General features: G+C 38.5%; 6 protein-coding genes across 14 annotated transcripts; 3 read left to right on the top strand and 3 right to left on the bottom strand.

The window, feature by feature from the left end:
• Positions 1 to 853: 853 nt before the first annotated feature.
• Positions 854 to 3256, bottom strand: LOC135833839 (methionyl-tRNA formyltransferase, mitochondrial). The gene is made up of 6 exons (XM_065347637.1): positions 2751 to 3256; positions 2443 to 2671; positions 2092 to 2310; positions 1889 to 2011; positions 1577 to 1755; positions 854 to 1495 (listed from the first exon to the last, which is right to left on the bottom strand). The coding sequence occupies exons 2-6, from the start codon at positions 2664 to 2666 to the stop codon at positions 1086 to 1088; spliced, it is 1155 nt and encodes a 384-aa protein (XP_065203709.1). The 5' UTR covers positions 2667 to 2671; positions 2751 to 3256; the 3' UTR covers positions 854 to 1085.
• A 22-nt stretch (positions 3257 to 3278) lies between these two features.
• On the top strand, positions 3279 to 5036 carry Rrp42 (exosome complex component Rrp42). The gene is made up of 6 exons (XM_065347639.1): positions 3279 to 3475; positions 3546 to 3742; positions 3849 to 4021; positions 4117 to 4295; positions 4543 to 4698; positions 4778 to 5036. The coding sequence occupies exons 1-6, from the start codon at positions 3419 to 3421 to the stop codon at positions 4880 to 4882; spliced, it is 867 nt and encodes a 288-aa protein (XP_065203711.1). The 5' UTR covers positions 3279 to 3418; the 3' UTR covers positions 4883 to 5036.
• Positions 5037 to 5184: 148 nt separating this feature from the next.
• Positions 5185 to 10229, bottom strand: LOC135833838 (choline-phosphate cytidylyltransferase A-like). 5 transcript variants are annotated; one of them, XM_065347632.1, is made up of 9 exons: positions 10069 to 10229; positions 9494 to 9619; positions 7423 to 7531; positions 7046 to 7162; positions 6824 to 6975; positions 6469 to 6690; positions 6219 to 6386; positions 6017 to 6135; positions 5185 to 5619 (listed from the first exon to the last, which is right to left on the bottom strand). In XM_065347632.1, the coding sequence occupies exons 1-9, from the start codon at positions 10069 to 10071 to the stop codon at positions 5421 to 5423; spliced, it is 1215 nt and encodes a 404-aa protein (XP_065203704.1). In that variant the 5' UTR covers positions 10072 to 10229; the 3' UTR covers positions 5185 to 5420. The 5 variants fall into 5 exon arrangements, with proteins under 5 accessions (XP_065203704.1, XP_065203707.1, XP_065203705.1 ...); XM_065347635.1 differs by having other exon boundaries at positions 5185 to 5613; XM_065347633.1 differs by having other exon boundaries at positions 9929 to 10227.
• Positions 10230 to 10632: 403 nt separating this feature from the next.
• Positions 10633 to 13170, top strand: LOC135833843 (protein RER1). 2 transcript variants are annotated; one of them, XM_065347641.1, is made up of 7 exons: positions 10633 to 10918; positions 11249 to 11410; positions 11497 to 11601; positions 11691 to 11793; positions 11884 to 12101; positions 12194 to 12306; positions 12391 to 13170. In XM_065347641.1, exons 2-6 carry the CDS (start codon positions 11363 to 11365, stop codon positions 12287 to 12289), a joined length of 570 nt encoding a protein of 189 aa, XP_065203713.1. In that variant the 5' UTR covers positions 10633 to 10918; positions 11249 to 11362; the 3' UTR covers positions 12290 to 12306; positions 12391 to 13170. The 2 variants fall into 2 exon arrangements, with proteins under 2 accessions (XP_065203713.1, XP_065203714.1); XM_065347642.1 differs by having other exon boundaries at positions 11134 to 11410.
• LOC135833830 (ATP-dependent RNA helicase DDX42) lies at positions 12747 to 17717 on the bottom strand. 3 transcript variants are annotated; one of them, XM_065347614.1, is made up of 16 exons: positions 17388 to 17717; positions 16972 to 17274; positions 16744 to 16891; positions 16430 to 16539; positions 16231 to 16333; positions 15856 to 16153; positions 15631 to 15770; positions 15290 to 15518; positions 14925 to 15193; positions 14690 to 14840; positions 14513 to 14605; positions 14290 to 14423; positions 14097 to 14204; positions 13858 to 13971; positions 13527 to 13769; positions 12747 to 13384 (listed from the first exon to the last, which is right to left on the bottom strand). In XM_065347614.1, exons 2-15 carry the CDS (start codon positions 17169 to 17171, stop codon positions 13563 to 13565), a joined length of 2304 nt encoding a protein of 767 aa, XP_065203686.1. In that variant the 5' UTR covers positions 17172 to 17274; positions 17388 to 17717; the 3' UTR covers positions 12747 to 13384; positions 13527 to 13562. The 3 variants fall into 3 exon arrangements, with proteins under 3 accessions (XP_065203686.1, XP_065203688.1, XP_065203685.1); XM_065347616.1 differs by lacking the exon at positions 12747 to 13384 and having other exon boundaries at positions 13443 to 13769; positions 16972 to 17287; XM_065347613.1 differs by lacking the exon at positions 12747 to 13384 and having other exon boundaries at positions 13443 to 13769.
• A 1059-nt stretch (positions 17718 to 18776) lies between these two features.
• LOC135833832 (cationic amino acid transporter 4) lies at positions 18777 to 24022 on the top strand. 2 transcript variants are annotated; one of them, XM_065347621.1, is made up of 10 exons: positions 18778 to 19298; positions 19391 to 19616; positions 19770 to 20018; positions 20113 to 20280; positions 20383 to 20676; positions 20785 to 21035; positions 21154 to 21405; positions 22680 to 22905; positions 23055 to 23216; positions 23432 to 24022. In XM_065347621.1, exons 2-10 carry the CDS (start codon positions 19469 to 19471, stop codon positions 23620 to 23622), a joined length of 1941 nt encoding a protein of 646 aa, XP_065203693.1. In that variant the 5' UTR covers positions 18778 to 19298; positions 19391 to 19468; the 3' UTR covers positions 23623 to 24022. The 2 variants fall into 2 exon arrangements, with proteins under 2 accessions (XP_065203694.1, XP_065203693.1); XM_065347622.1 differs by lacking the exon at positions 21154 to 21405 and having other exon boundaries at positions 18777 to 19298.
• Positions 24023 to 24049: the final 27 nt, after the last annotated feature.

Here is a 24049-nt window from a genome sequence, read left to right as displayed (position 1 = left end):
GGACCTTCCGATTACTAAGCCTTCTGTCCTGCCACACCGCCATCGCTGCTGGTTGCTAGAACTCGTTTTCGAACGCTATAGAAGCAGCGGAACAACGACGAAAACGAAAACTACTTATATACGCGTGCGCGCGCATGTACGCGTTGCTGAAACGATGTAGGGAATTCGGCGTTAACATCTCGTGGCGGCGCCACCATCGACTTGCTGAAAGGGGGACTTTTTGCAGAGAATCGCATTCATTCGCATCTCGACAAGTCGTGTGTGCGCGTGTGTAAGCGTGCGTGAGTATGGAAATGTCCCCCTTTCAGCATGATAACATGTGTTTCATGCATTTCACCGCCAGAGTGCAACACATGTTCGTTGACGCCGAATGCTTAAATGCGTGTACCGCTGGTACCGCGGCATCGTAACAAAACAAAGTAACGGTTATCCGCAGTTATCCGTCCGTCCGTGACATGATGGCATGCGTGAGCGAAAGGATCGTACCCGAATCTGTAACTTACCTATTGGCTATTTCTTTTCTTTCAAAAATAATTATGAATCATGAAAATTTGAAAATGAAAAATAAATATTCAAAATTCATGATTTTTTAAAAAATGTCTTCGTTTTCTGGACTTGAGCTTCTAAAGTCACCTTGAAAAAATTCAAGATCCCATAGCTGCTGCCAACCATAAACCAGCAGCTGGTCCCGTTTTCCCCTAGTTTTCCCTGCTCCCTGCAGTCAGGGCAAAACGAAAAAACAGAAAATAATGATGGGCTCAACTGGCTCAAGTCATGAATTTTGAGAAAACGGACCAAGGAGCTCATCCTCAAGAGAAACTATGCCGTAAAGTAAAATACTATAAATTGGTAATTAATTGGTTGAGTAAAATTTATTGATTTCGTAACTCTAACAAACTTCAATAAAAACGTAACATCTTTTACGCATGTATCATTTCATCAATGATCAATAAAAGCACGATGCAATCATCGCCATCGTGTACTATTACATTATTCTGTATTGAAATATTTCGAGTATCGAGTACGTTGTCAGCCCCATTCTACAAGCATTTAAAATGAACGATTCTTCGGGTAAAAAATGGCTCTCATTTCAGATCGTCGGTAAATCTTCTGTCCATTGAATTTTCAACCTTACTCATATAACCATTGTAAAATTCACTCGCTGACAATGATTTCTTACCGCTGACAATTATTTCGCGAACGCATACCCATTTGCCGTCTTTACATTGCACTCGAAGAAGCGCTCGTTTGCGACTGAACTCCACAATTCCAGGGAAAACATTTTCTTTCGTTCGCATATTTTTAATAACTTTTTGATTTTTTGGATTGAATATTTCTATTTCATCGACAGATACATCTAAAAGCTTTACGGTCATATCGAACCAGCGAGTTTTCAGAGGAAATAAATGAGATAATGCTCTATACTGATTGTAAATTTCTTGAGCAGATTTATTGTTCCAATCGACGTCGGCCATTTCAGGAACAATTTTTTTCGCTACATTAGATAATTTTCAAACATTAAAAAAAATTCGTGACAAAAGTATGATTAAATATGTACTCAAATATAACGACTTACCATAAGTAGCGGAATCCTCCGGCTGTGGCACCGTCATTAAGACAGATCGAGGCAAATTTCTGATACATTCCATCAATAACTGCGCTCCAAGAATAGCTAAGCGATTAGTAAGCTCGGCTGCTGTCTCATCAGTTTTAATAGGCACACTGTACTGTCTCACTATATCGCCGGTATCAAACCTAATTAACGGACGCATCGTTCGAACTAAGTGAATACGTACATGTACCATCGCTGAATAGATAAATAACTACAAAGTGCTACCGCAATGTACCATCTATTATCTAATAAAACGAGAATGCAGAGCAGAATTACTTGTCTGGTTTGATTTTCATGATTGTTACTCCTGTAGTCGAATCACCGTTCAATATAGCGTGAACAATTGGAGCTGCTCCCCTCCATTTTGGTAATAGACTACCGTGTACATTTAGAACGCCTCTACAATTAAAGACAATACTGTAGAACAATTAATTCGCAAATTCGTCTTTACATAAGCGATTCTTCACGGCGAAACGTACAATGGAAATGATTCTATAATACTCTTCGGAATTAGATACCCAAATGAAACTACAACGCCCAAGTCAAACTTATTCCGAACACACTCCGCATCAATCGGCCACGGATGTATTTTGAGTTTATTAGATTCGGCGAAACGGTAAACCTTATTTTTTTCGTTCTTCCAGTCAACGGCGTTTGTAGTGGTAACATCCAATCTGCTAATTAATGTTTCAGTTTGTCTGTAATTCAAACGATAAGCGTATTACTGTTAGTCTCATTTACACGTCGCGTTACGTTATCGTACAGCCTACTTTACTCTTGCATATGATTCTGATGTTATAAATGACGAATTTTTCATCGTATCTACTTACAATTTCGAGTATAAAGCTTGTAAACTTTTTACGGCAAAATCATCGGAACCGAAAAACATAATTCTCCAAGGGGGGTCTTCTGGAAATTCTGTACTTTGATGCGAACAAACTCGTCGCGAGAATGTTGACTTATTTATTTGAAATGATAACGATCGTACAGAATTGGCAATCATTTTCTTGAAAGCGTACGAAGACACTCGACGCATCGCCAAATCCCGAACCATTTTTCCTTTAGATCGAATGATTTAACACGAATAATTATAATCCGATACGAAGCGTATCCGCCTCTCCAATATTGATATACATACCGCCGTTTTTCTTCTTCAAGATGATGTAATGTGAACCTCCGCTGTAGCTGTAAGACTCTACCGGCAGCTAAATTGCCAAAAATGTTTCATTCATCTCATACATTCTACAATTCTACATTGTTTGTCTGACAACGAACGTTGGGGTAATGAATTAACTATCCTAATGTATTCCAATAAAACTGATGAGAATGTCCAGAATGAAGTGGAATTCATTCGAAAAAAGAAAAACTCAACGCAACGCATAGAAAATTCGAAAATGTCGAATGGATTCTGAAGGAAACCGAAATTCTTATCATCTCGGCGTGAGCTGCTTTTGATAATAATCAGCTGTGTTGCATCGATATCCCCGCGGTTTGCCGCGGTACGCTTCCGCAAAACACAGGAAACGTGAGCGTGAGCGACTGTGCACGCTTTACGCGACGAAAACGTAAATTATTAATATTGTTTGTGTTTGTCTTTCAACGACCCGGTCACTAACGCTGCGCAGGTGTTTGTTCTTATCAATTTTAAATTTTCCACGGATTCCACCGGTGGAGTGTGGAGTTTGAAAATTCAGAAAATTTTGAGAACAAAAAGTCATTTCAGAAGATAAATTTAACATATTATTTGACAAAACCCGAATTTTTCTTCTCAGTTGCTTGGAAGTATCTTCAATATTAATTTGTGCAATGTATCCGGTGTTTCTGAGCGATGCGGAGAGAACGTTCATTTGGGATGGTGTAGAGGTTGGTGGCGGAGAAAATTTTACAAAACAACGTGAAATTTGTCAGTCTAACACGAATTTTTTTAATAAAGGTTAATTTAAGATGCGATGGAAGAAAGAGAAGCGACTATCGTCCTATGGAGTTGGAAACAGATGTCGTAACTCACGCAAACGGATCTGCTAGACTGCGCCTGGCCAACACCGATATATTAGTCGGAGTAAAAACTGAAATCGATGTACCCCTCGCGGAATCGCCGAATATGGGAAAAATCGAATTTTTCGTCGACTGGTAAGGTATTAGATTTGATTACCGTCCGTTCGTAAATATTTACGTATGCGTATGCGTATGCGTTGAGCCATCTCACGTACAACTAGAATATTTTTTTCTTCTTCAGTTCAGCAAACGCAACACCCGCATTCGAAGGTAGAGGAGGAGAAGATTTAGCCAATGAAATTTGCAGCACCCTGTTGAAATCTTATAATATTCTTCCCCTGGAAGAACTATGCATCGTTCCCGAGTTTAGTTGCTGGAAACTTTACGTTGATATTTTGATTCTAGAATGCGGTGGTATGTAATATGTATCTCTTATGGATTACGAATCACCGAATCGGTTATGTAGATATGTGCCGAACGCTTTCAACACTACGCTCGTGTCTGTTTAGGTAATTTATACGATGCAGTTTCGTTAGCAGTCAAAGCGGCGCTTCATAATCTCAGAATACCTCGCGTAACGGGGAAGTACATAGACGGCGCGAATGTGGATCTTCAACTTTCCGACGATCTGTTCGATTGTTGGAAAATCGACGTCTCGAAAGCTCCTTGTCTAGTTACTCTATGTAAAGTACGTGCGCGTAATAATTATTACTTTTTATCCTACCTTTGAGAGAAGTGTAACCAGGGCTGTCTCTCTATTCGCTCTCGCTGTGATTCCACAAATCCTTAGCTATTAGAAATTTGATTTTTTTTGTTCTACCTTCAGTTTTACAGAGTGAATTCACATCGTCGGAATTGCATTCGAATGTACTCGTAATTCTAAAACGCATTTGCTCAACATAAGTCGCTAATGTGTGATTTTTGTTTCGTTACAGATTGGTGAATTTCTAATTGTTGATCCTACCGTAGAAGAAGAAGCGTGTAGCTCGGGCAGTATTGTTGTATCTGTAACCGAAAAAGGTTTATTAACGGGAATTGTTAAAATCGGCGAAGGTAGTTTTCATCAAAAAGCCATTTGTGAAGCGGTCAAGGTAAAATTAACGCTAACAAATTATACGTGTTTTCACAAATGGTCAATTTTCTTGTAAATTACTCAATTTTTTCTCGCAGTTGGCGTGTTCCATTGGCATTAAACTTAATGAAACTATCGGCAGTTCTCTCAAACTAGAAGAAGATCTCGCTTCTCACAAGGATCGTTGCGGTTTTTTAAAATGATACTCGCATTATGTGATTTCCGTGTATTTTGTTTCTTTATTCTTTGTTGAATTCAGTCTTTCTTTTTCTTAAGAAATTTGATTTTTCAAATATTTTTATTTACGGGCAACGGGCGTAGATGCTATAATTTGAAAATATACCGAATGTCGTTTTATATCCGCGTTGCTTAGTTTCTCTTTTTCAGTTAGCAATAGCACACCTATCGATCGTTTCATCGAAATTTGTACTTGGTTTTCGTCGTACTCGAAGGTTCGATCCATGTTTCAAAAGTAAGGTTGCTCCTTCGAAATGAAAATAACAAGTAAACGTAGGTATTGTAATAATAATAGAAGTAATAATGACGATAGTAATAATGAAAAGAAAAAGTAAACAAATTCAACAAGATAATTTGAATAATATTCAAACAATGTAAATTATGTAAAAACACGAATATATAACGAAAATTATAGGTAAAATAATTTACTATTCTTTCTTTGTATGTATCTCAAATACCGAGTAATCGAATCAACGAATTGTATTCAAAAAAAATGTTTTATTGTCATTCCTTCGTCAATGCAGCATCATTCGAAGAAACTGACGAGTCTTTTTTAAGCGATTCCTTCGCACGACTATCACCCGCATCCACGAAATCTTCATCATCCTCATCTTCATCTTCGGAATATTCTAAGCAGCCGTTGGACATTTCAAGCATGGCCCCGTGACTCAATTTCAACGACTTGGACGGTGGCGGCCTGAAACTAACCAATATTTTTGTTGTTTATCAGGAACAGGAAGTCGATTAATTGCGCATCACGGCGCGATCCAGACAGCACCACTCAACAATTAACTACCCAATATTCGCCTCTCCCACGCCAAGGCGAAGTACGTAAACAAATTTCTGACGTAATTTTATACTCGTTGGTGCGCCAGCGTGCGTCGCAGAATAATATGACAAACATTCGACTACGTGTACCAGACTAGCCACGCATATTATATGCTTACCGACGCATTAAAACAAATCGTAGCAGACGACAATATTTATAAACAATTTTAGTCTGAATCGGACGAATATTGTCACGAGTCACGGTCGTACATATGTAATACGCCTATATGAGCAGTACATCTACATATACATATTATACGACGGTTTCTTACCTGCTTTCTTCGTCGCTGCAAACAGATGAAGAAGGACTACTTTCTCTAGTATTGATGGGACTAGAAGGCGGAGAAAATGCTTGCATAAGTCTACCTTTACTTTCATTCCAAATGTGAGACTGAAAGAAAGTAAGAAAAAAATCATGGTCGTTGATAGTTTTTACGACTGCGCAAACCGTAGAAATAATAATGAATACTTTACCAAACGGCCATCTCTTCCGAATAGCAATAAAAAAGTATCGATAAAATCCCTCGATTTCTCCTCCCATTTTCTTATCATATCCATTCGTTTTTCCTCGACATTTTCTATCACCCGTTTACTTCGATCCTTCAGTTGTTCCATTTTATTTTGGAATCTGAATTTTTTCTCCTACAAGAGGAAAAATGAAAGTAGGTATAAAATAACGTAGGTAGTGGCGAAATCGCAACATGCATCATCACTTTTGACTCGCCTTTAAAAAAGAAACATTTAATTCTTTGGCGCTATAGCCGCGAGCTAGATTTCTACGCACGTAAATATCATAATCGCGAACGATTCGAGCAACGATATCGGACGTGGAGATACCTTCGGTTCGTTTTGTGGCAACAAACATGCCTTTTTCTTTTAGCTTCGCGTACACGTCGTCGCTTTGATCGCTTTCGTAAGGTATCTCATCGTGAGCTACGAAATCAATCTGAAATTTGAACGCAGACAATAAATACGCGATCGTATACAAATTTACAGTAAGAACAAAGGAACACGTAGGAATACGCGTCGCGTCGCTTCGAATGTTGTTACTGTCTTGTTAGTTTCATTTTGTCGCTTACTTTATGTTTCTCGAGAAAATCGTCGTCAATTTCCCAAGGCGCGTCGCGTACAATTTCGTCGACATACCGGCAATGCCGAACCGCTTCGTATCGTTCTTCGTCCATCATGACGGTGCGGCCTTTTTTCTCGTGAGTCAGAGCATCGTTGCAAACTGCGAATAAAGAACGAATTGCACTTCGGCCAACTCTTTTAAACTAGAAAATTGCGCATTTTTATTTTACCTCCGACAATTAAATAAACGTTCGGAAACAAGTTTTTTGCTTGCATGAGTTGGCGTCCGTGGCCTTCGTGGAAAACATCGTATATTCCATCCGCATAGACTCTTACCTTCCTTCTAACTGTGAACAAAATACTGCAATAGTATAGAAATGGAAAATGCAACTGCGAACGCTTTTTTCCGGCAAATTGAAAAAAGTCCGTAGATTTGGATCGAATTCAGTCGTCAAAGTCATTATCATTAAAATCGTTGTTTTCCAGATTATTTGTCTCGTTCAACTTTCAGTCAAAGAACCTACCTAAACCTAATTCTTCCTTTTTTTTTTTTTTTTTTTTTTTTTTTTTTTTTTCAGCGTACGTTATGTACTTTTGTAATATTTACCATTTCCAGAAACTGCGTCTTCGTAAGCTACGCGTTCGCAGTAATTGCATGCATCTCGTTCGCGTATAGCGTCTTCTTCGTCGCTGAAGGGAGCCGGCTTGATCAGCGTCTGAATATGGGAAACAAAATACAAAATCACTGATCGAATTCAACGATACCCATATCGATAACTCTATGGAAGAGGCGATGAAATCAATAATCGATCGTTTCTAGGATTCGACATTTCATTAATACGTATTTTAATAACCAAATTATACCTATGGTTCGCCTATGTTCAAATTGGCCAATAGCTCGTCGCTTTCGATAATTTGACAGCTTCGGATTCGCGGGTTCGTCATAATGACGTAGGTATTCGTTTACAATTTTATTTTAAACAAAAGTGACGTGTGATTGTGAAAGAATAGCGAGTGGCGTCCGCGACGCCACCGACGCGACGCAACGCAACGCTACGTGACTAACATATAAAATTTGGCAAAATTTTGATAACAAAATACACTCGCTAGCTTACTTAATGAATAATTATGTTAAATATTTACATACGAGGTGTACGAGTATATTTGTAGGGCACGTAAACAAGCTCAGCTAGCATTGAAAAAGCACGAGTACGGCGGTAAAAGAAAGGATAATAATCGAGATACTTGTACGTATGGTAGTAGGGTCGAATTGGCAATGGCAGTGTAATTCATAATACGGATATTGGATAGGTAGAGGTACTGGTAGTCGGAAATGCAATCGAGTACAATCACCTTTTGACTTGGGTTGGTTGTTTGTACAGACACACTACACAGTGACACATACACACAATGAACATTGTGCGTAATAAATAATGGTCCGTACGTGTAAATGTATTCGTATGCCATGCAACGCGTTATATGTAGATATTTGATTTGCGGGGTGGTTTTCACTGATCATCTTGCCCGCATTTCTTAGACTGGAACTGAATTTTCGGCATTTCTATCATCAGACCTCAACATGTGAAATTCGATGGCAACTTCCCAAGGTCTCAATGGTCGAGTACACAGTCCAAATTATTTTTCCGGGCCATCATTCGGGAATCTAATAATTCATAGAGAAAATTTGCCAATACACAGCGACCTTGTGCGGTACCTATCTTGAATTTTGCAAAATAGCTTAGACAGATACGCAGTAAACCGACCCGGTGGTAGTAGTGCTTGGTTAAATTCTTAGATACTGGCTTAACCTCAGTTCATCCGATACCTACCCAGCAGCCAGGAGCCAGGAACTCGCAAGCAACGCTGTTACGAAAAATTTACGACTGTTTTGATGTAACAGAGCAAGAACTATCGTTAGTACTTCATATCGCGTTACACGACCGTGAACATAAAACGAAGAAAAAACCACAATCACGAAAAAAAAACCAGTTGGCCTTCCGCAAGAAAGTACCCGCAAAATAAAATACCCGGTAATGAGAACAATTTCAAAGTACAGTAGTACACATGGTCTCCAAACGTCGACACTGAGAGAAAAACGCTCGTTTTCTGCGGATTTAAAACAACTTTGAATATTTAATAATAGCACCTAAAACAAAGTGACGCTACCTAGGGGCTAGGATTCATTTTAGAAGGATGACATTTTCAATACCACCTATATAGGTAGTAATACGAAAATGAAAAGCGATCGATTCTCGCCAAGTCGCGATACTGATTTAGAGCAGGATACATTCTCATCTCAATATTCCGTAGGTATTGAAATTCAATTACATATAAAACGACATTTCAGTGCAACGCGGACCATACTAACCACCAACTACATTACGAGTATAATATGCCACTGAAGAGCTTTTTTCAACGCATCGATCAAATTTTAACCGTTGATACGAAAAACTGTACAGTCTTTCGTTTCGTGACATGAAAATTCAAGTTTTAAGGGTTTAAGAGGTCACAATAATCATGGCACAAGCCAAGTGATGAAGGACAATACGTAAGTAAGTACATTGTTCTGATTTCAAGAAGAGATCTCATTTTCGAAAAACATGAATTCGATAGCCTTGGGAAAAACGCTCTTCTGTAGAAATTGAGTAACTCGGAAATACGAAAAATTGAATTATAACCTGGCATATAACAGTTGTGACGGGTTTTACATCCTCCGTTTTGCTAACATTTGCATCTGTTGTAGAAGAAATATCATTTCCATTCTGATTTTTTGAATTTTCGTTACTTCTTCGTTTCGGCATGATCTATAAACATTCGATTTAAAAATTAATACGCAACATTAATTTCAAATAAAGCGTACGACAAAAAGAACGACGAAAAAACTAAATAACAAAAACATAGTATAATCGCACGAAATGAAAACTTGAAAATAAATCAAGCACGAACAATCAACAATCAATCCTAGGTATGAAACGAACGTATTCGACATTCGTTAATAAATGAGTACACCTACACATACATAAGTTACATACAAAAATGCTTGTTCGTTTTGAAAAAAATCACGATACACATTCAACACTCGAGAAACATAGAATAGAAAAAAGTTTACGTACATTTCAGACAAGAAGAGGTTATTAAATAAAGAAAAAACTACTAAACAACTGCAATTTGCATTAGAAAATTTTAATCAGAAATTGTATGCACCCAAAACTGACTAGCGTTTATAATGTATATCACATTAACTACATCGTACCATTTAGCATAGTCTTCGATACTAATTTAAATTTGAATTAAAACGTCACAATTTGCAGATGATAATTATTAATAAAAAATATACTCGAACAAATTTAAATTCAAGACTCCAAAAGTCAAAGTTATCAATCCATCCGAATCGGAAGGTGATAAATAAAATGACGTGATCGTGATTGAATTGACGGTGATTGGCGGTAAAGTAAAGTTGGTCGAAGGGAAAGGGGAAAGAGAAGCCTAGAGAAGCCAAGATTTTTTACACCGTTGCCCGTTGGTCTGTTGCGGTATGCGGTATCGTTACGGTTCCTGCGGCTGATGCGGATTGCGTTTGCGTATCGATTTTGTTTCGTTTCCGTGAGCTGTTTGAAGTGTCTTAGTTTTGTGTAACGGTAACGGTACTAACGGTACTAGCCTAGGGAACGTTCCTTAACGGTACGGCCGAAGGCGTGAGATGAGATGCCGTACCGTATACCGGTATGCGCCATGCGGTTTGTGGTGTGCCGTGGGGGTTGGGAGATTTTTGTTATATGTTGTTATGGTCTGATCATGGTTGATTATTCGGTTTGAGAACGGCGAATAGAAATAATGTCGAAAGAAAAGTCTATGAGTTGGTACTTTTGTAATTTGTAATAATTCTTGTATTCGCAATTCACTTTTAGATGTATATTCGTTAGATGTTATTGATTCATGATCATCTTTCTATTTCAAGCATCGAAAATTCATGGTCTTTTATGAGTTTTTCGTGAAAATCAGCTATTTTCAAGTCAGTTAAACTTGTGATGCCAAGTGTTGTGATTTCCCTCATTTTCCATTTTGAGTTGCACCGCTGAAAAGTGATAGGAGATATTGCACAGGTACATTATTGAAATCCGTCGCTGATTTTTTATTTATTCGTTGTAAAAGAAATAGTTTATAGTATTTGGTTTTATTCAACTTTCGAACGTTAGTTTGCATGGAAAAAGCAACTAATTCACTTTTGTGCGATAGCGAATGTCGTCCGAACCTCGAATCAATATATTTGAAGATACTGATACTGTTCAACGATTATTATCCGTTTATTCTTTTGCAGGAAGTTTAATGTAAAATGCTCTTTGAATGATCAGTATCTGTCGAGTGGTTCGGTTTTACGTGCAACGCGAGTATCGATTTCCTCGACTCAAATTAGCTGAACTTGTCTTTTGCAGATCATCCGAACAGTTTTCATTTTCAACCCACTCTCCTGATTGACGAATATATTGGGAAAATAACGATGCTGTGGTAATCATACGGTAGTCATTCCAACGAATACGTATAACAAGATGAGTACTTCGGATAGGTCGTTTATTTTTTTGGAGAGAATATCGCAGGTAAATTATGCAGTATGCGGTTTTCTAGTAAACTCGCACTCGTGTTTGTACGCTCGAATTACCGTTGATTTTCATTAAATTTTCAGAGACAGCAGAAATTTTTAGATGATATCACGCCATACACATTCGCAAGATGGCTGTGTGCTGCTTTTTTTATACTGACTTTTTTAATTAGAGTCTTCGTATCGCAGGTATTTTACAACTAGTTTTTTATTACAGCGAAGGTAACGAAAAGGGGAAAACATTAATCGTTAATCGTATTACGCGCATTCGATTCTAGGGTTGGTATATTGTTACGTACGCGTTGGGAATATATCATTTGAATTTATTGATCGGATTTCTTTCACCCAAGATCGATCCGGCGTTTTCAGAAGATTTCGAAGGTTCGTGTCGTACATTGTAACGGGTTACTATTCATATTGTCAAAATTCGCGTCGTCAGTTTTTTTGAAATTCTGGTCTGTTGTCCTTTAGAAGATCAAATGCCAGGATTGCCGACCAGACAAGACGAAGAATTTCGCCCCTTCATTCGACGGGTACCGGAATTCAAATGTTGGTGGGCGGTGATGAGATCCACGGCATTCGCAACATTTCTTACTTGGTTCGAAGTGTTCGATATACCAGTTTTTTGGCCTATTTTGCTACTGTACTTCATCGTCTTGTTCTGCTTGACTATGAAGCGACAAATAAAGGTGATTGTCGAGTCGTAACGATTTCACGAGTTTTTCAACTTTTTTCAATACTACATATCTACATATCGCGTGTTTTCTACATTGTTTTACAGCATATGATAAAGTACCGATATATACCGTTCACGTGGGGTAAACCTAAATACCAAAGCGCGGATTTGTCCGCTGATACGAACACTGTCAAGAGATAAGTACTCGGTTGAATTCGGTTCGTTCCCCTCATTATGCCGTATCATCATTTTTTTTATCTGTAAATTTACGTTAAATATATTATTTTTTCTCTGCTTTTCAGATGAAAGCAACTTTTCCTATGGCGTTGTTCGTGTTGCTATTATTATATCTTTTTATGAAAAAGAAAACCCATTATTAGGTTCATTTTGTTTGTCACTGCTACAAAGTTTTTTTTTTCTTTCGTTTATCATATTTCTCGTTTATTTTATCTTAATTTTTCTCTTTATTGTATTGTGTGCATGTATATGTATGTACGTTTGTTTTTAATTTATGAGTGGGGTTTTCATGTAGAATTTTCTCTATACAAGTAGAAAAAAGTGAAACAAATTTTAAACGTTCTATTTTTATTAAATTTCAAGTCGCCATTAAATGTTCATTTTTTTCATGTTACGTATAATATTCATTTTTACGAGAAGGTACCTTTGTACCCTTGAAATTAATTTGTAAAATGCATTATTTTTAAATACGTACTTTCTGAAAATCACGGTGTGCATTAATTAAACGATATACATTTTACATTCTAAGCGGCGAGATTCCTACATTCGTAATCCTTATTTAAAATTGTTGATAGGTTTTTTTTTTTTTTTTTTTTTTGTTTCTCATTTGATGTTAGTACAATATAACGCGGACGGCGATTTAATGGAAACAACCCGTGCAACATACTGAAAATAATGGAAGCGTAGCAGAAGCGTTGCGAACAATGATGTGACGTATAGAACGCCATGTCTGCAGAATTACCCACGTAGCTTCTTGTACCATCCTGAGAACGTGTTTGAAATGTGAATTTATCTGTTTTGTTGAACTCTTTCCTTTGAAATAAAAAGACGTAAGTTGGGTGTTATTCAGTTTCGTTTATTGTAAAATCAGTGTTGGAAAAGTGAAACTAAATCGTGAAACTGAAAAGCATATTGGCTCACGAACTGATAAATACGATAATAGTACATAGTACATACTCGGCTTCTTGCGCAATAGATTCTCTGGTGAATCTAGAGCAACGTTTGAAACTTGAAAGTACTCGTAACGATGATTTCATGGTGTGCGAAATTTCATCACAGCTGAGGAGGTTAGAAAGAGAAATCGAGTTGAAATGAATAATACTAATACTCCAAAAAAGACAGCACGGAGTAATTTTTATTTCACAAAATTTTCAAACAAGAAGATTGAAAGTAGAAGCAATGATGACATTTTTGTACATACGTTCCTAATTCTATTTAATGCTCAATTCGAGCGACATCAACTAGAATCCCACCGACTTTTTCGCTTTTGTTTACGATCAGCCGCCGTATTCGACGAATTGGACTGGTCTGCGCTACTTTGCGCAGCGGATGAAGTCGAAGTCGAAGTCGAAGCGCTCGCCACTTCAGCGGGCTTGACAAATTGCACACCAAATTGCACTTTATTACGAGTTTGTTCCCACGTGTGATCCTCGCTGGCAGTAAACTAATCGAGAAAACGGTCAACATTCATTTTTTGCCGGCGGGTACAATAATTTTCGATCACAAACGAATCTGCTTACACTAATACATACCTGACTCTGGTACTGCGTTTTGAAAGCCGCTTTCAAAGCGGCAAGACGTTCCGAGCCGGGACCGGATTTTTGCGACGCAGGTACAACGCCTTCGATACCCGATAAAACCGAACACTGCAAATTATTACAACATCGATTACAAGTACAATGGCAATGGCTGTGCGTTCATCGAATTGACGAAAACGACTTCCAAGTACATTTTTAAAAAAAATATTAAATCAATTTCGAAATACGCTTACATCTTGCGTCGATCGCCCAGGTCGTTCACGATATCCCAATCCAGCGCCACCCATAGTCAGTGATTTTCCTTTGCCTGTTTTGAATCGGCTTTTACGAAACCAGGCGTTCTAAAAAGAATACGAAAAAATTATCGCAACAGCGCGATTGCGTCGGACTTTAATTTTCCAATTATAACTAGGTACGGGCGACTACCTGCATGGCAAGATCCATCAAAGCGCTAGGAACTTCTTGATTGACACTCTCTAAATTCCTCACCAAATGTCCGGCGAAATCTTTATCTTTTTCAGTGATTAACGTGTAAGCCGTTCCCTTTTCACCGGCTCGACCTGAAAACGACGCGCAACTCACAAATCGGAAAACATACGCCAGAAAGCGAATTTACGTACGTAAAATAGAGGTAGGTACTGAGACGAACCTGTCCGCCCGATACGATGCGTATGCGTGTCGATATCGCGAGCAACGTCGTAATTCACTACAGTCTTAATGTGAGAAATGTCCAAACCGCGAGCTGTAATTCATTTTTGCAAAAATAACAATCACAAATTCGGCCGATTACCAAGGGCAACGAGGCTAACACAAAAAGCCAACTAACCGGCAACATCGGTGGCGATTAAAATGTTCACTTCTTGTTTCTTGAATTTGGTTATAACTTTGTTTCTCTCGGTTTGATCCATATCGCCGTGCAAGAGTAATACGTCGTATTCTTTCACGGTGAGCGTATTGGCGAGTTCTTCAGCTTGCAGCTAAAATCAGCCATACGTAAACGTAAATACGTAGCAGGTAGATATAGGAATAGGTATCTTGAAAATCTAAAGAAACCTTCGTACCTTTCGCGTGACAAAAATCAGTACAGATCCGATTGATAGGAAGAATACGAAATTACGTTGCAACCACGGCAATTTGGCGGCTTGATTCATAACGCAGACAATTTGCGTGACGTCGGCATTCGCTTCGCCCACATCTCCTTGCACAATTCGAATAGGATCGGTGAGAACGTCGCGAGCCAATTTTTCCACGCGTTTCTTGAACGTCGCTGAGAACAGTAATGTTTGCCTGTCCGGTCTGGTGTGATTACATATCGAGCGTACTTGCGGTTCTGCAGAAAAATAAACGGCCGTCCGAGATTACGCAAATTCAAAAAATTTACAAATTGGAAGAAAAAATCAAAAAAAAAAAAAAAAAAAAAAAATACCAAATCCCATGTCAAACATTCGGTCTGCTTCGTCCAACACCAGAAATGTAATTCTGGTCAAATTAGTAGCTTTCATTTTAACCAAGTCGATGATTCGACCAGGAGTTGCTACCACAATTTCTGCTCCGCTTTCCAAGCTTTTAGATTGCTCCCATTTAGAACCACCGCCGTAACAACATATGACGTTTATATTGTACACTTTGCCGAAACGTTTCGCTTCCGCATAAATCTACAGGAGGAAAAAAATGCATCCGAGTCAGTTACACGCTTTTCATAATGATAATAGCGTATTTATTTAGTAGTATGTACTATGTACAATTGTACAAGCGCAGCTTGATCACCTGTTGAGATAATTCGCGCGTAGGAGCTAATATTAGGCCAATAGGCCCGTCTCCAACCTGTAATTCTCTCTGATCCATAATGTGCACTAGCATGGGCCATATGAAAGCCGCTGTTTTACCGCTTCCGGTCTTGGCGATACCTGAAAAAAATTATACTCGTATAAATACGCGCTAGATAGGTAGGTAGGTGAAATGGATCGCGGCAAAAACGAGTCGATGTCGAACCTAAGACGTCGCGGCCACACAACGCAGCAGGTACCGCTTGCGCCTGAATCGGCGTAGGTTGACTATATTCCGATTTTCGAATAATCTTCATCAACGGTTCGTCGAAGCCGAAATGCGCGAAAGAAGTGACGGGATTTGGTGGATCCGGTCCGGTAACTTTGATCCCCAAAGTTTCTCTCAACGTTTTCACCTGTTCCTTACTCAAACGAGCAATTTCTTCGTGCACCGCGTAAAAATTTTTCTCGAATGGTTGGTAGCTGATGGTGGAATGGTCAACAGGAGGCAACGGATCTATGATCTGAATTTTAATCGTGATTTTTTCATTAGGTCTGGTAGTTTTTCAATTTTCAGAAAACACGAAACTTTTCTTCGTACCTTGCTTTTTTTCGGCGCAATAGGATTGCCATCCTCGTCATATTCTATTTCGTTATCTGATTCGTCCTCTTGAAGTCCAGCTCTAGGATTTTCCTCCATGTACCTAAAATCGTTTCATAACAGTAACACTCGCGACGTTACAGGCGACGACGGCTAGCGGGAATACGAGTATATTCCTAATTACGAAAAGGTACTTTACCGATAGTAAGATTCTTCGACATCTTCGCCTTCGATGTCGTCCCTAATATTACGACTTTTTTCCTCCTCGCCTTCGACACTTTTACTGGTTTTGGCCGCTTCTTTTTTCACCTGAAATTATCCGACGATGACGATTGAAAAAATAAAAAATCCAAACAGATAGGTACGCCTACATCGCCTTATTTTGAGAGAACATTATAGATGCGCCCGTTGTACTCGTTTTCGAACATTACATAAATCGACTCGACACGCTCGCACATACGCGTCGAACGTCGATAGCAGCGGAAAATCAAAATAACAAACGTCATAAATTACCTGTTTTTCAATACCAGCCATAAAGGCATCCAACGGGTCTTCGTCTTCGCCTGATTCATTATTGGCCGAATGCTTACCAGTTGGACTGCCGGGAGCGGGAATATATTCCAAGTTGGTACTATCTGTTTCGTCGTCTTCTTCGAAGTACCTAATCGACGATAGAAATTTAAATTTCATCTACAACTTTCGTAGACGTTCAAGTAAGAGAGTAAAATTAACTCGACTCACTCTTCTTCCGTTTTCGTTCTTTTTTTAGGAATGCCCCATGCTGCGGTGATTGCGTTATGATTGATCGAATTTAACGTAGAATATCCCTGTTTACTGAATGCAGAATTCGGAGGCGGAGGTAAAGCGGCGGATCGAGTAGAAGTAGCGGCACTTCGTTGAAGTGAAAATCCCGTTACTCCAAACTTTGGCGTTTTACTCATTTTCTTCGCACGGATAATGCCACTGGTCTAATACTCGAGAAAAATGTGTTGAGAAGTGTAAATTTTGCACTCTGAAATGACGCAGCACTTTATTACCTAGAACCTAGAAGAGATGACTACAAAATTAGGCATCATAAGCGTCGATGTACATATTATAACTAGATTACATAATGCGATTGAAGAAAATATGAAAATTTACACTCGTCAAGCACTAACCTCACATCGCAAACGCTGCAATTCGGATCTGAGGAACAACAACAGATGATATCCAACTTATACTACCATCTTCAACAGCACAGCCTCAGCCTCTATGATCGTAGTTTTATAGAAAGATGCGATGCTACTGATGCATCTCGATTCATCATTCAAATTATAGTGAATATATGAAATTTGAACCGGATTTTCAGCTTTACAGTGCGGATTAGAATTCACAAATATTAATTCAATTACTCAGCGACAAATCCTTTTACTTCAGTTCATCGATTTCATCAAATTTGGACCATCTTCTTGATAACTAGAGCGATGAGCGAAGTCTAGCGAAAAGGGAATTTTTAATTTTTTGTTTAGCAAAAAATTCAAAACAAATTACACACATCGTTGCCAGATTTGTCTCGTCACACGATTTGTATTTTGTTTCGTTACTTTCGAGTCTTTCGAGTTTCGTTACGTTCCTTGACGTATCGCTACTTCGCTAGGTTTTTTTTCATTTTTGCTTTGCGTTATTTCATTATTTGGTTCATTGGTTCTTGGTTGGATACGGTTACGGTCAGGAATGGTGATTGGATGGAGAAGAAGAGCAGAAGAAGGTGAAACCCAGAAGACCATGACCATTTTCACGCTTACGCAGCATATTTTTTATTTGTTGTTAATTGTTATTGTTATCGTTAAGGACTTGGGAGTTAGCCAGTTGGGAGTTGGGACGTTTTGTTCTTGTAATTATTTTGAATATAGCTCATAAATCTGTAATGCAGTAATGCTACTACCTAGTACCTAACCTAAACCTATAGGCTTATTCGCCTTTGCCTCATGCTTTTATCTTACCAAAATGAAATACCAATTACCTGCATATTGCATAATGCATAAACATACATAGGTATACCTAATTTGCCTTATCCTCCATAAAGGCTGCGTTAGGCTTACATTACTGGTTCAGGCGAGGTCGAGGCCTTTTTGGCCCTGAATGCCCTCATAGACCATAGTGGCTCAAGCTCGGGTAGGCACTAGGCATATAGGCTGATAGGCTACATAGTACATGGTATGGTACATGGTACTACACACTACACAGATACCTACACTTAAACCTCAAATTCGATTCGGATGATTCGGGACATAAGAATAATAGGAAGTGTTGAACAATGAACAGTGAAAACTGAAATTCACGTTGCAAATTGCAATACATACATTTGTGTTGTGATGTGATTGTGATTGAGCAGGAACTGAAGGCAGAGCCGTAGAGGTACGTTATTGAGTTTGTATGATTGATTAAAAGTAGATACTTTTATTTTATTCGTTAATTTTTAATTTAAATTATTGTAAATCCTTGATGCAATATACGCAGATTACAATTACAAATCATGAATTTGAATACGAATAGGTACATTGTCTAGATAGAATAAAAGTATGGTGTATGGTGTACGGAACTACGGATACGTCGGATAGGTATACGAAAAGAAGAACCGAAATTACGAATACAGTGGCTCCGCACCCTATCTGTGATCTGTGACTTTCACCCTACCAAATTGAAACTACCACCGAACCACCCCCAACCAGTGAACCACCAAGCTCAAAGCTGCGTAATGCCTTTGGCCCTTTGCCCTACTTCGACGTCGAGTTTTTATTTCACAAAAGTTTCAAAAGATTTCAGCTTTCCACTACTATCAAAACAAAAGTAGGTACACAAGTTGCGTTGTTACTGTGCTGCAGTCTTGCTTTGCGCCTCTTGCTTTCATTCGGGAAGAAATGGAAATTTATATTCGCCCTGTTTCTTTCGATTTCGAAGCATGTTAAATAATTTGAGCACCTTGTTGAGGTGTCAATAATCACTCCGAGCGTAGGGTAGGTGGGTACGAGTATTAAGATATTTTTTGACATTTTTCAAGAATCTAATAGGCACTGTTCTAGTATTAGGTAAGTAATCATTTTAAATACCCTAATTAAAAACCATATGTTAAGTATACAGTGCCCAATTACCTAATTACATATGTATATGCGTTACGCAGGCTGCTTACCTACACCATCGTTTTGGTGGTATTATCGAGATTTGACTGAACGCTGACGTGTATCGAAAAGTTTTCAATATGCCGTCTTCGAGACACAAAATCTTGAGTCACGTATTCAGTGGCATTTGTTTCAAACTTAATCGCACTAAACGACTCAGCATGGACAGCTGCGAGTTGGAAACACCATTAAAACGATGTTTAACAACATTCGATATCACTTTATTAGGTGAGAGCTAGCTGTATATGTATCTACTCGTATACAGCCATCAGTACCTATTGAAAAGTACATATTTTCGTTCAAGATGGTGTTTTACCTGATCGCAGTGATCACTCGATTGTACAAGTATACCTACTTAATTTCATTATTTTCGTGATGTAGGAGTTGGACATATGGTTGGAGCTGGTATATATGTATTGACAGGCACGGTTGCAAAAGACTTGGCGGGTCCGGGTATAATGCTTTCATTCGTGTTGGCTGGCATCGCGTCCACTTTAGCCGCTTTATGCTACGCAGAATTTGGCACCAGAGTTCCAAAAGCTGGTTCCGCGTACGTTTACACTTACGTAAGCATCGGAGAGTTCTGGGCCTTCATTATTGGTTGGAATATCGTGCTGGAACATATGATAGGTACCTGCCTACCTACCAATTACCATTAAGCGGACGAATAAAAATGCGACATGCGTTTACGAGTGAATTCGCTGTTGGCGTGAAATTATTTCAGGTGCAGCTTCTGTGGCTCGAGCGTGGAGCGGATACGTGGATTCTTTGGTGAATGGACAAATTAGCGGCGTTACTAAAATTATTTTCGGCGATTTTTACGAAGGATATTTTTCCAAACATCCTGATTTGCTTTCCTTCTTCATTTGCATTCTCTATTCGACAATTCTAGGTCTGCACGTTATACGTTATAGGTTTGAAGTGCGCAAACTTGCGCCGCTGCTACTTAAGTTATTTTTAACCTACTGGTTTTTTTTTATTTTTTTTTTTTTAGGACTCGGAGTGAAATGTTCGGCGCTAATCAATTCTTGTCTGACTGGGATTAACTTGGCGGTTATACTAGTGGTGATCGCGGTTGGTTTTTCGTATGGTAAACTAGACAATTGGTCATCGGCGGACGCTGGTGGTTTTCTTCCGTTCGGCCTATCGGGAGTAATTTCGGGAGCAGCTACTTGTTTTTACGCTTACGTCGGTTTCGATTGTATAGCCACTTCGGGCGAGGAAGCGCAAGAACCTTGTAAATCTATTCCTATCGCTACCATATTGGCGATGACTGTAGTCAGCGCGAGTGAGTTTACTTAATTCCACTGGTAATCGATAAATTATAGCTATACCTATATGGTATATGCTATACTTACACCCAGTTCTTACACGCATTTTTTAATTGATCCGACAGTTTACGTACTTGTTAGCGCGGCGCTCACGTTAATGGTACCGTATTCGCAAATAAATCCCAATGCCGCTCTTCCGGAAGCTTTTTCTTGCGTCGGTTTACATTGGGTGAGCTACATCGTGATCCTCGGAGCGGTATGCGGCATGACCACTTCGTTACTAGGCTCGTTGTTTTCTCTTCCTCGTTGTTTGTATGCTATGGCCGAAGACGGCTTAATATTCAAATTTTTCGCCAATATCGATAAACGAACGCAAGTAAGATATGTATACATTTTCTCGCGTAGCAGTAGGTATAGGAATAGGTAATCCTATCATCATCCGTCTACTCTACTCGTATCTAACTATCGCAATAAAAATTTGCCCATCTGCCTAGTTACCGCTTCTCAACATGGTGGTATCCACTTTCGTCACTGCGCTGATCGCTTTATTTTTTGATCTGGAAAAATTGGTAGAATTCATGTCAATCGGAACATTATTAGCTTACACCATTGTAAGCGCTTCCGTTATTATTCTGCGATATAAACCTTCGGTCGTTGCTGCTTGCGCCAATACGACACCATCGTTGTCTGTTGATAATACCTGCTCAACGCCGCCAGCAGACGTTGAAGAAACCACTAATAACCAAGTACGCGCTCTTTAAATACATACATATGTCTCCTAAGTAGGTATTAAGCAGTATAGAAACTGGAAGCTCTCGGACCTCGGTACAAGTCGCGATTCAGACTTGAGATATATCATAGGTAGGTCTAGGTAGAGAACAAACGTGGGTACACAAAAAAACTAGAAAAGCTTATATATAAAATAGGTGTACCTATACTCGTACATATCGTTCTTTTGGTACATCTGGAGCATTTACTCCAATTTGCCTATTTATAAAATTTTCGGAAAATGTTACTTTTTTCTGTTTTTTTTTTTAAAATTATGTGTGTACCGATTGTTTTTTTATTTTTTTGTGTGCATTTTATCATTAGATATTATCTTTCGTTTACATACTCGAGTACCTATTTATCGTTTTGTAGATATTTTCTGTAGTCAATACGCGGCATTGATTTCTGCTGAATGCTTTTTCTGTAATTTCGTGAGCGTTTCGCATGTTCAAGTTTTTTAAAAGTAGGTAAGTTTTTTTTTGATATAGGTATCGATCGTGTTTTTTAATTAGGAATTTTTCTTTTTTCAGTTAGGTACATATTATTACATATGAAGTCATTTTTTTTTCATTTAGTTTTCTCGAGCACCAATTGAGCTTGATTTTTGTTCGCTTTTTTAAAGAAGATATATTCACAAATGTTTCTCAGTATGATACTGAATGTACTTATAAATAGGTACTTATCCTGATGTTACGTGATGCATTCTCAAGTAAGTAATAAGACGTAGGTAGGTATCTAATCTATTTTACTACGCCTTCTTCCTAACAACATTTTTGTTAGGCTAAAAATTGTTCACGCGAAGTAGGATTGTTGCTAATTACAATTACATAGTCTAAAATGTAATTGAACTTTGCTGAAATTCACGCGTGTTGTGGAATAATAGAATTATAAATCCAACAGCGCAAATTGCACTTGAAAATATTTAGTAGAACTTGATAAGTTCGATTTTTGAACTCGTTTGAAAAAAGAGCGACTATTTCAGTCCGGTCTAGATATGTATGTAATTAATTAGCAACAATGCACGTAAGTATGTTATGTATTATTAACTCGCGCGCAGTGATTCCTACCGAATTGTTAGCTTCCATCGTAGAACAAGTCATTTTAAAAAGCCGAATTCACTTCGGAAGATTGTTTGTCAAGCGGACGAACTTTTCCTCCTGGCGCAGAACTCAATTTAATGATGAACACGTTGATTAATGTTTTTTTTCCTTTTTTTTTTTTTTTTTTTTTTTAAATCTAATAATACAAATAGGATGTCGATGTGATGTACGTTGGTGGAAAATTGAAGAAAAGTTTTTACTGTCTAAAACCTTTGGTGGGAAATTATAAACCTGGATCAGCAGTTTCAACAGCCGTGTTTGTTTACATATTTGCTTGCGGATTGCTTTGTAGCAATGTTTACGCGTTTGCCTACACCAGTATGGATGACTGGTTCATCATCAGCTACGTTAGTGTGGCCGTCGTCGTAATGATTTTATGTAAGTAAAACACGATGATGTACTCGGTATTGTAAGATAGACGAGTACAGATGGGTACCTAATTGTAGTGGCATGGCATTGTCATTGTTTTAAGCTCGTAAAGAAAGTACCTAGGTATGTATCTATAGCCTATGTGTATACTTCCGTAGGTATTATTGTGATCGAAGCGCACGAACAGAACACAACTGGTTTGAAATTCAAAGTTCCTCTAGTGCCGTATTTACCAGCCCTGAGTATTTTATGCAATGTCGAATTGATGGCCAACTTGAATTTTCTTACTTGGATACGTTTCATCTTGTGGATGGCATTAGGTACCTAACGGAAAAATAAATAAGTACCTACCGCATTACATAGTACATACCTACGAGTATATCCACTATACCAATCTGCATAAGATGTACATGTACATACTCGTAATGTACAACAGTCATCGTTTTAATATTTTGTTGCTTGCATCGAATGAGCGCGAGTGTTGGCGCGTCCGCATTGTGTTAGGTATTACCTATCGAACGTTTTTTTCTTGCAGGACTTCTATTATATTTTGGTTACGGAATACGAAATAGCAAATTGAACGATTCATCGTCACCTTATTTAGTGTTGCTATCGTCGTCCGAAGGTGAAAAAACTAATTGGGGAACGATCAGCAAGAAGAAAGTCAGATCGCATTTATCGTCATTGTATGACGACGACACAGAACCGATCATCAACGACGATTAATATGTACCTAATTGTAAGCCCAACTTTCGATGATCCCCCCATCGCCGATCACGAGCAAACTTCTCGTGTTCTTATCAATTACCTACCTATCTGCCTGCGGATTTTGAAAATATTCAAATGGCACTTGGGCCATAAATTCGTTGGACGAAAAAATGTAAGTATATTTATATGGTATCTAACCTACCTGACCGTTTAGGCACCCACTAAACCAATTTGCATGTAAGTTTGTATATGTACACTTGTCCACAAATTTGCCTGTCCACCCTGTCTGTGTATACATATGCGTACTTGCTCCCATTGTTTAGTATCATGTTGTTGTATGAATTGAATACCTACCTTACCTACCTATGATGAAATATTTTTTGTACATTATTTAAAAATAAAGTAGATTCTTTACGTTCGTGTTTGTAGTACATACGAGTACATA

The sequence above is a fragment of the Planococcus citri genome, chromosome 2 (genome assembly GCF_950023065.1).
Source record: "Planococcus citri chromosome 2, ihPlaCitr1.1, whole genome shotgun sequence".
In the NCBI taxonomy this organism is placed as follows: Eukaryota; Metazoa; Arthropoda; class Insecta; order Hemiptera; family Pseudococcidae; genus Planococcus; species Planococcus citri.
The sequence above is the reverse complement of the archived record's forward strand: the minus strand, read 5'-3'. Positions and strand labels throughout refer to the sequence as shown.

Bases quoted from the DNA above. Each gene is read 5' to 3' on its own strand.
- LOC135833839 (XM_065347637.1), bottom strand. From the start codon at position 2,666: ATGGTTCGGGATTTGGCGATGCGTCGAGTGTCTTCGTACGCTTTCAAG. The intron at 2,311-2,442 runs GTAAGTAGATAC...TTTGAATTACAG, and splicing joins CAAGCTTTATACTCGAAATT to ACAAACTGAAACATTAATTA. The intron at 2,012-2,091 runs GTACGTTTCGCC...CTTTAATTGTAG, and splicing joins ATTATAGAATCATTTCCATT to AGGCGTTCTAAATGTACACG.
- Rrp42 (XM_065347639.1), top strand. From the start codon at position 3,419: ATGTATCCGGTGTTTCTGAGCGATGCGGAGAGAACGTTCATTTGGGAT. The intron at 3,476-3,545 runs GTTGGTGGCGGA...TTTTTAATAAAG, and splicing joins TCATTTGGGATGGTGTAGAG to GTTAATTTAAGATGCGATGG. The intron at 3,743-3,848 runs GTAAGGTATTAG...TTTCTTCTTCAG, and splicing joins ATCGAATTTTTCGTCGACTG to TTCAGCAAACGCAACACCCG.
- LOC135833838 (XM_065347632.1), bottom strand. The intron at 6,387-6,468 runs GCGAGTCAAAAG...TTCCTCTTGTAG, and splicing joins TAAATGTTTCTTTTTTAAAG to GAGAAAAAATTCAGATTCCA. The intron at 5,620-6,016 runs GTAAGAAACCGT...AATATTGGTTAG, and splicing joins TGCAGCGACGAAGAAAGCAG to TTTCAGGCCGCCACCGTCCA.
- LOC135833843 (XM_065347641.1), top strand. From the start codon at position 11,363: ATGAGTACTTCGGATAGGTCGTTTATTTTTTTGGAGAGAATATCGCAG. The intron at 11,602-11,690 runs GTATTTTACAAC...ATTCGATTCTAG, and splicing joins TTAGAGTCTTCGTATCGCAG to GGTTGGTATATTGTTACGTA. The intron at 12,102-12,193 runs GTGATTGTCGAG...ATTGTTTTACAG, and splicing joins CTATGAAGCGACAAATAAAG to CATATGATAAAGTACCGATA.
- LOC135833830 (XM_065347614.1), bottom strand. From the start codon at position 17,171: ATGAGTAAAACGCCAAAGTTTGGAGTAACGGGATTTTCACTTCAACGA. The intron at 16,540-16,743 runs GTAATTTATGAC...GGATAATTTCAG, and splicing joins TGGCTGGTATTGAAAAACAG to GTGAAAAAAGAAGCGGCCAA. The intron at 14,606-14,689 runs GTTAGTTGGCTT...AATGAATTACAG, and splicing joins AATCGCCACCGATGTTGCCG to CTCGCGGTTTGGACATTTCT.
- LOC135833832 (XM_065347621.1), top strand. From the start codon at position 19,469: ATGCCGTCTTCGAGACACAAAATCTTGAGTCACGTATTCAGTGGCATT. The intron at 20,019-20,112 runs GTACCTGCCTAC...AAATTATTTCAG, and splicing joins CGTGCTGGAACATATGATAG to GTGCAGCTTCTGTGGCTCGA. The intron at 20,281-20,382 runs GTCTGCACGTTA...TTTTTTTTTTAG, and splicing joins TCTCTATTCGACAATTCTAG to GACTCGGAGTGAAATGTTCG.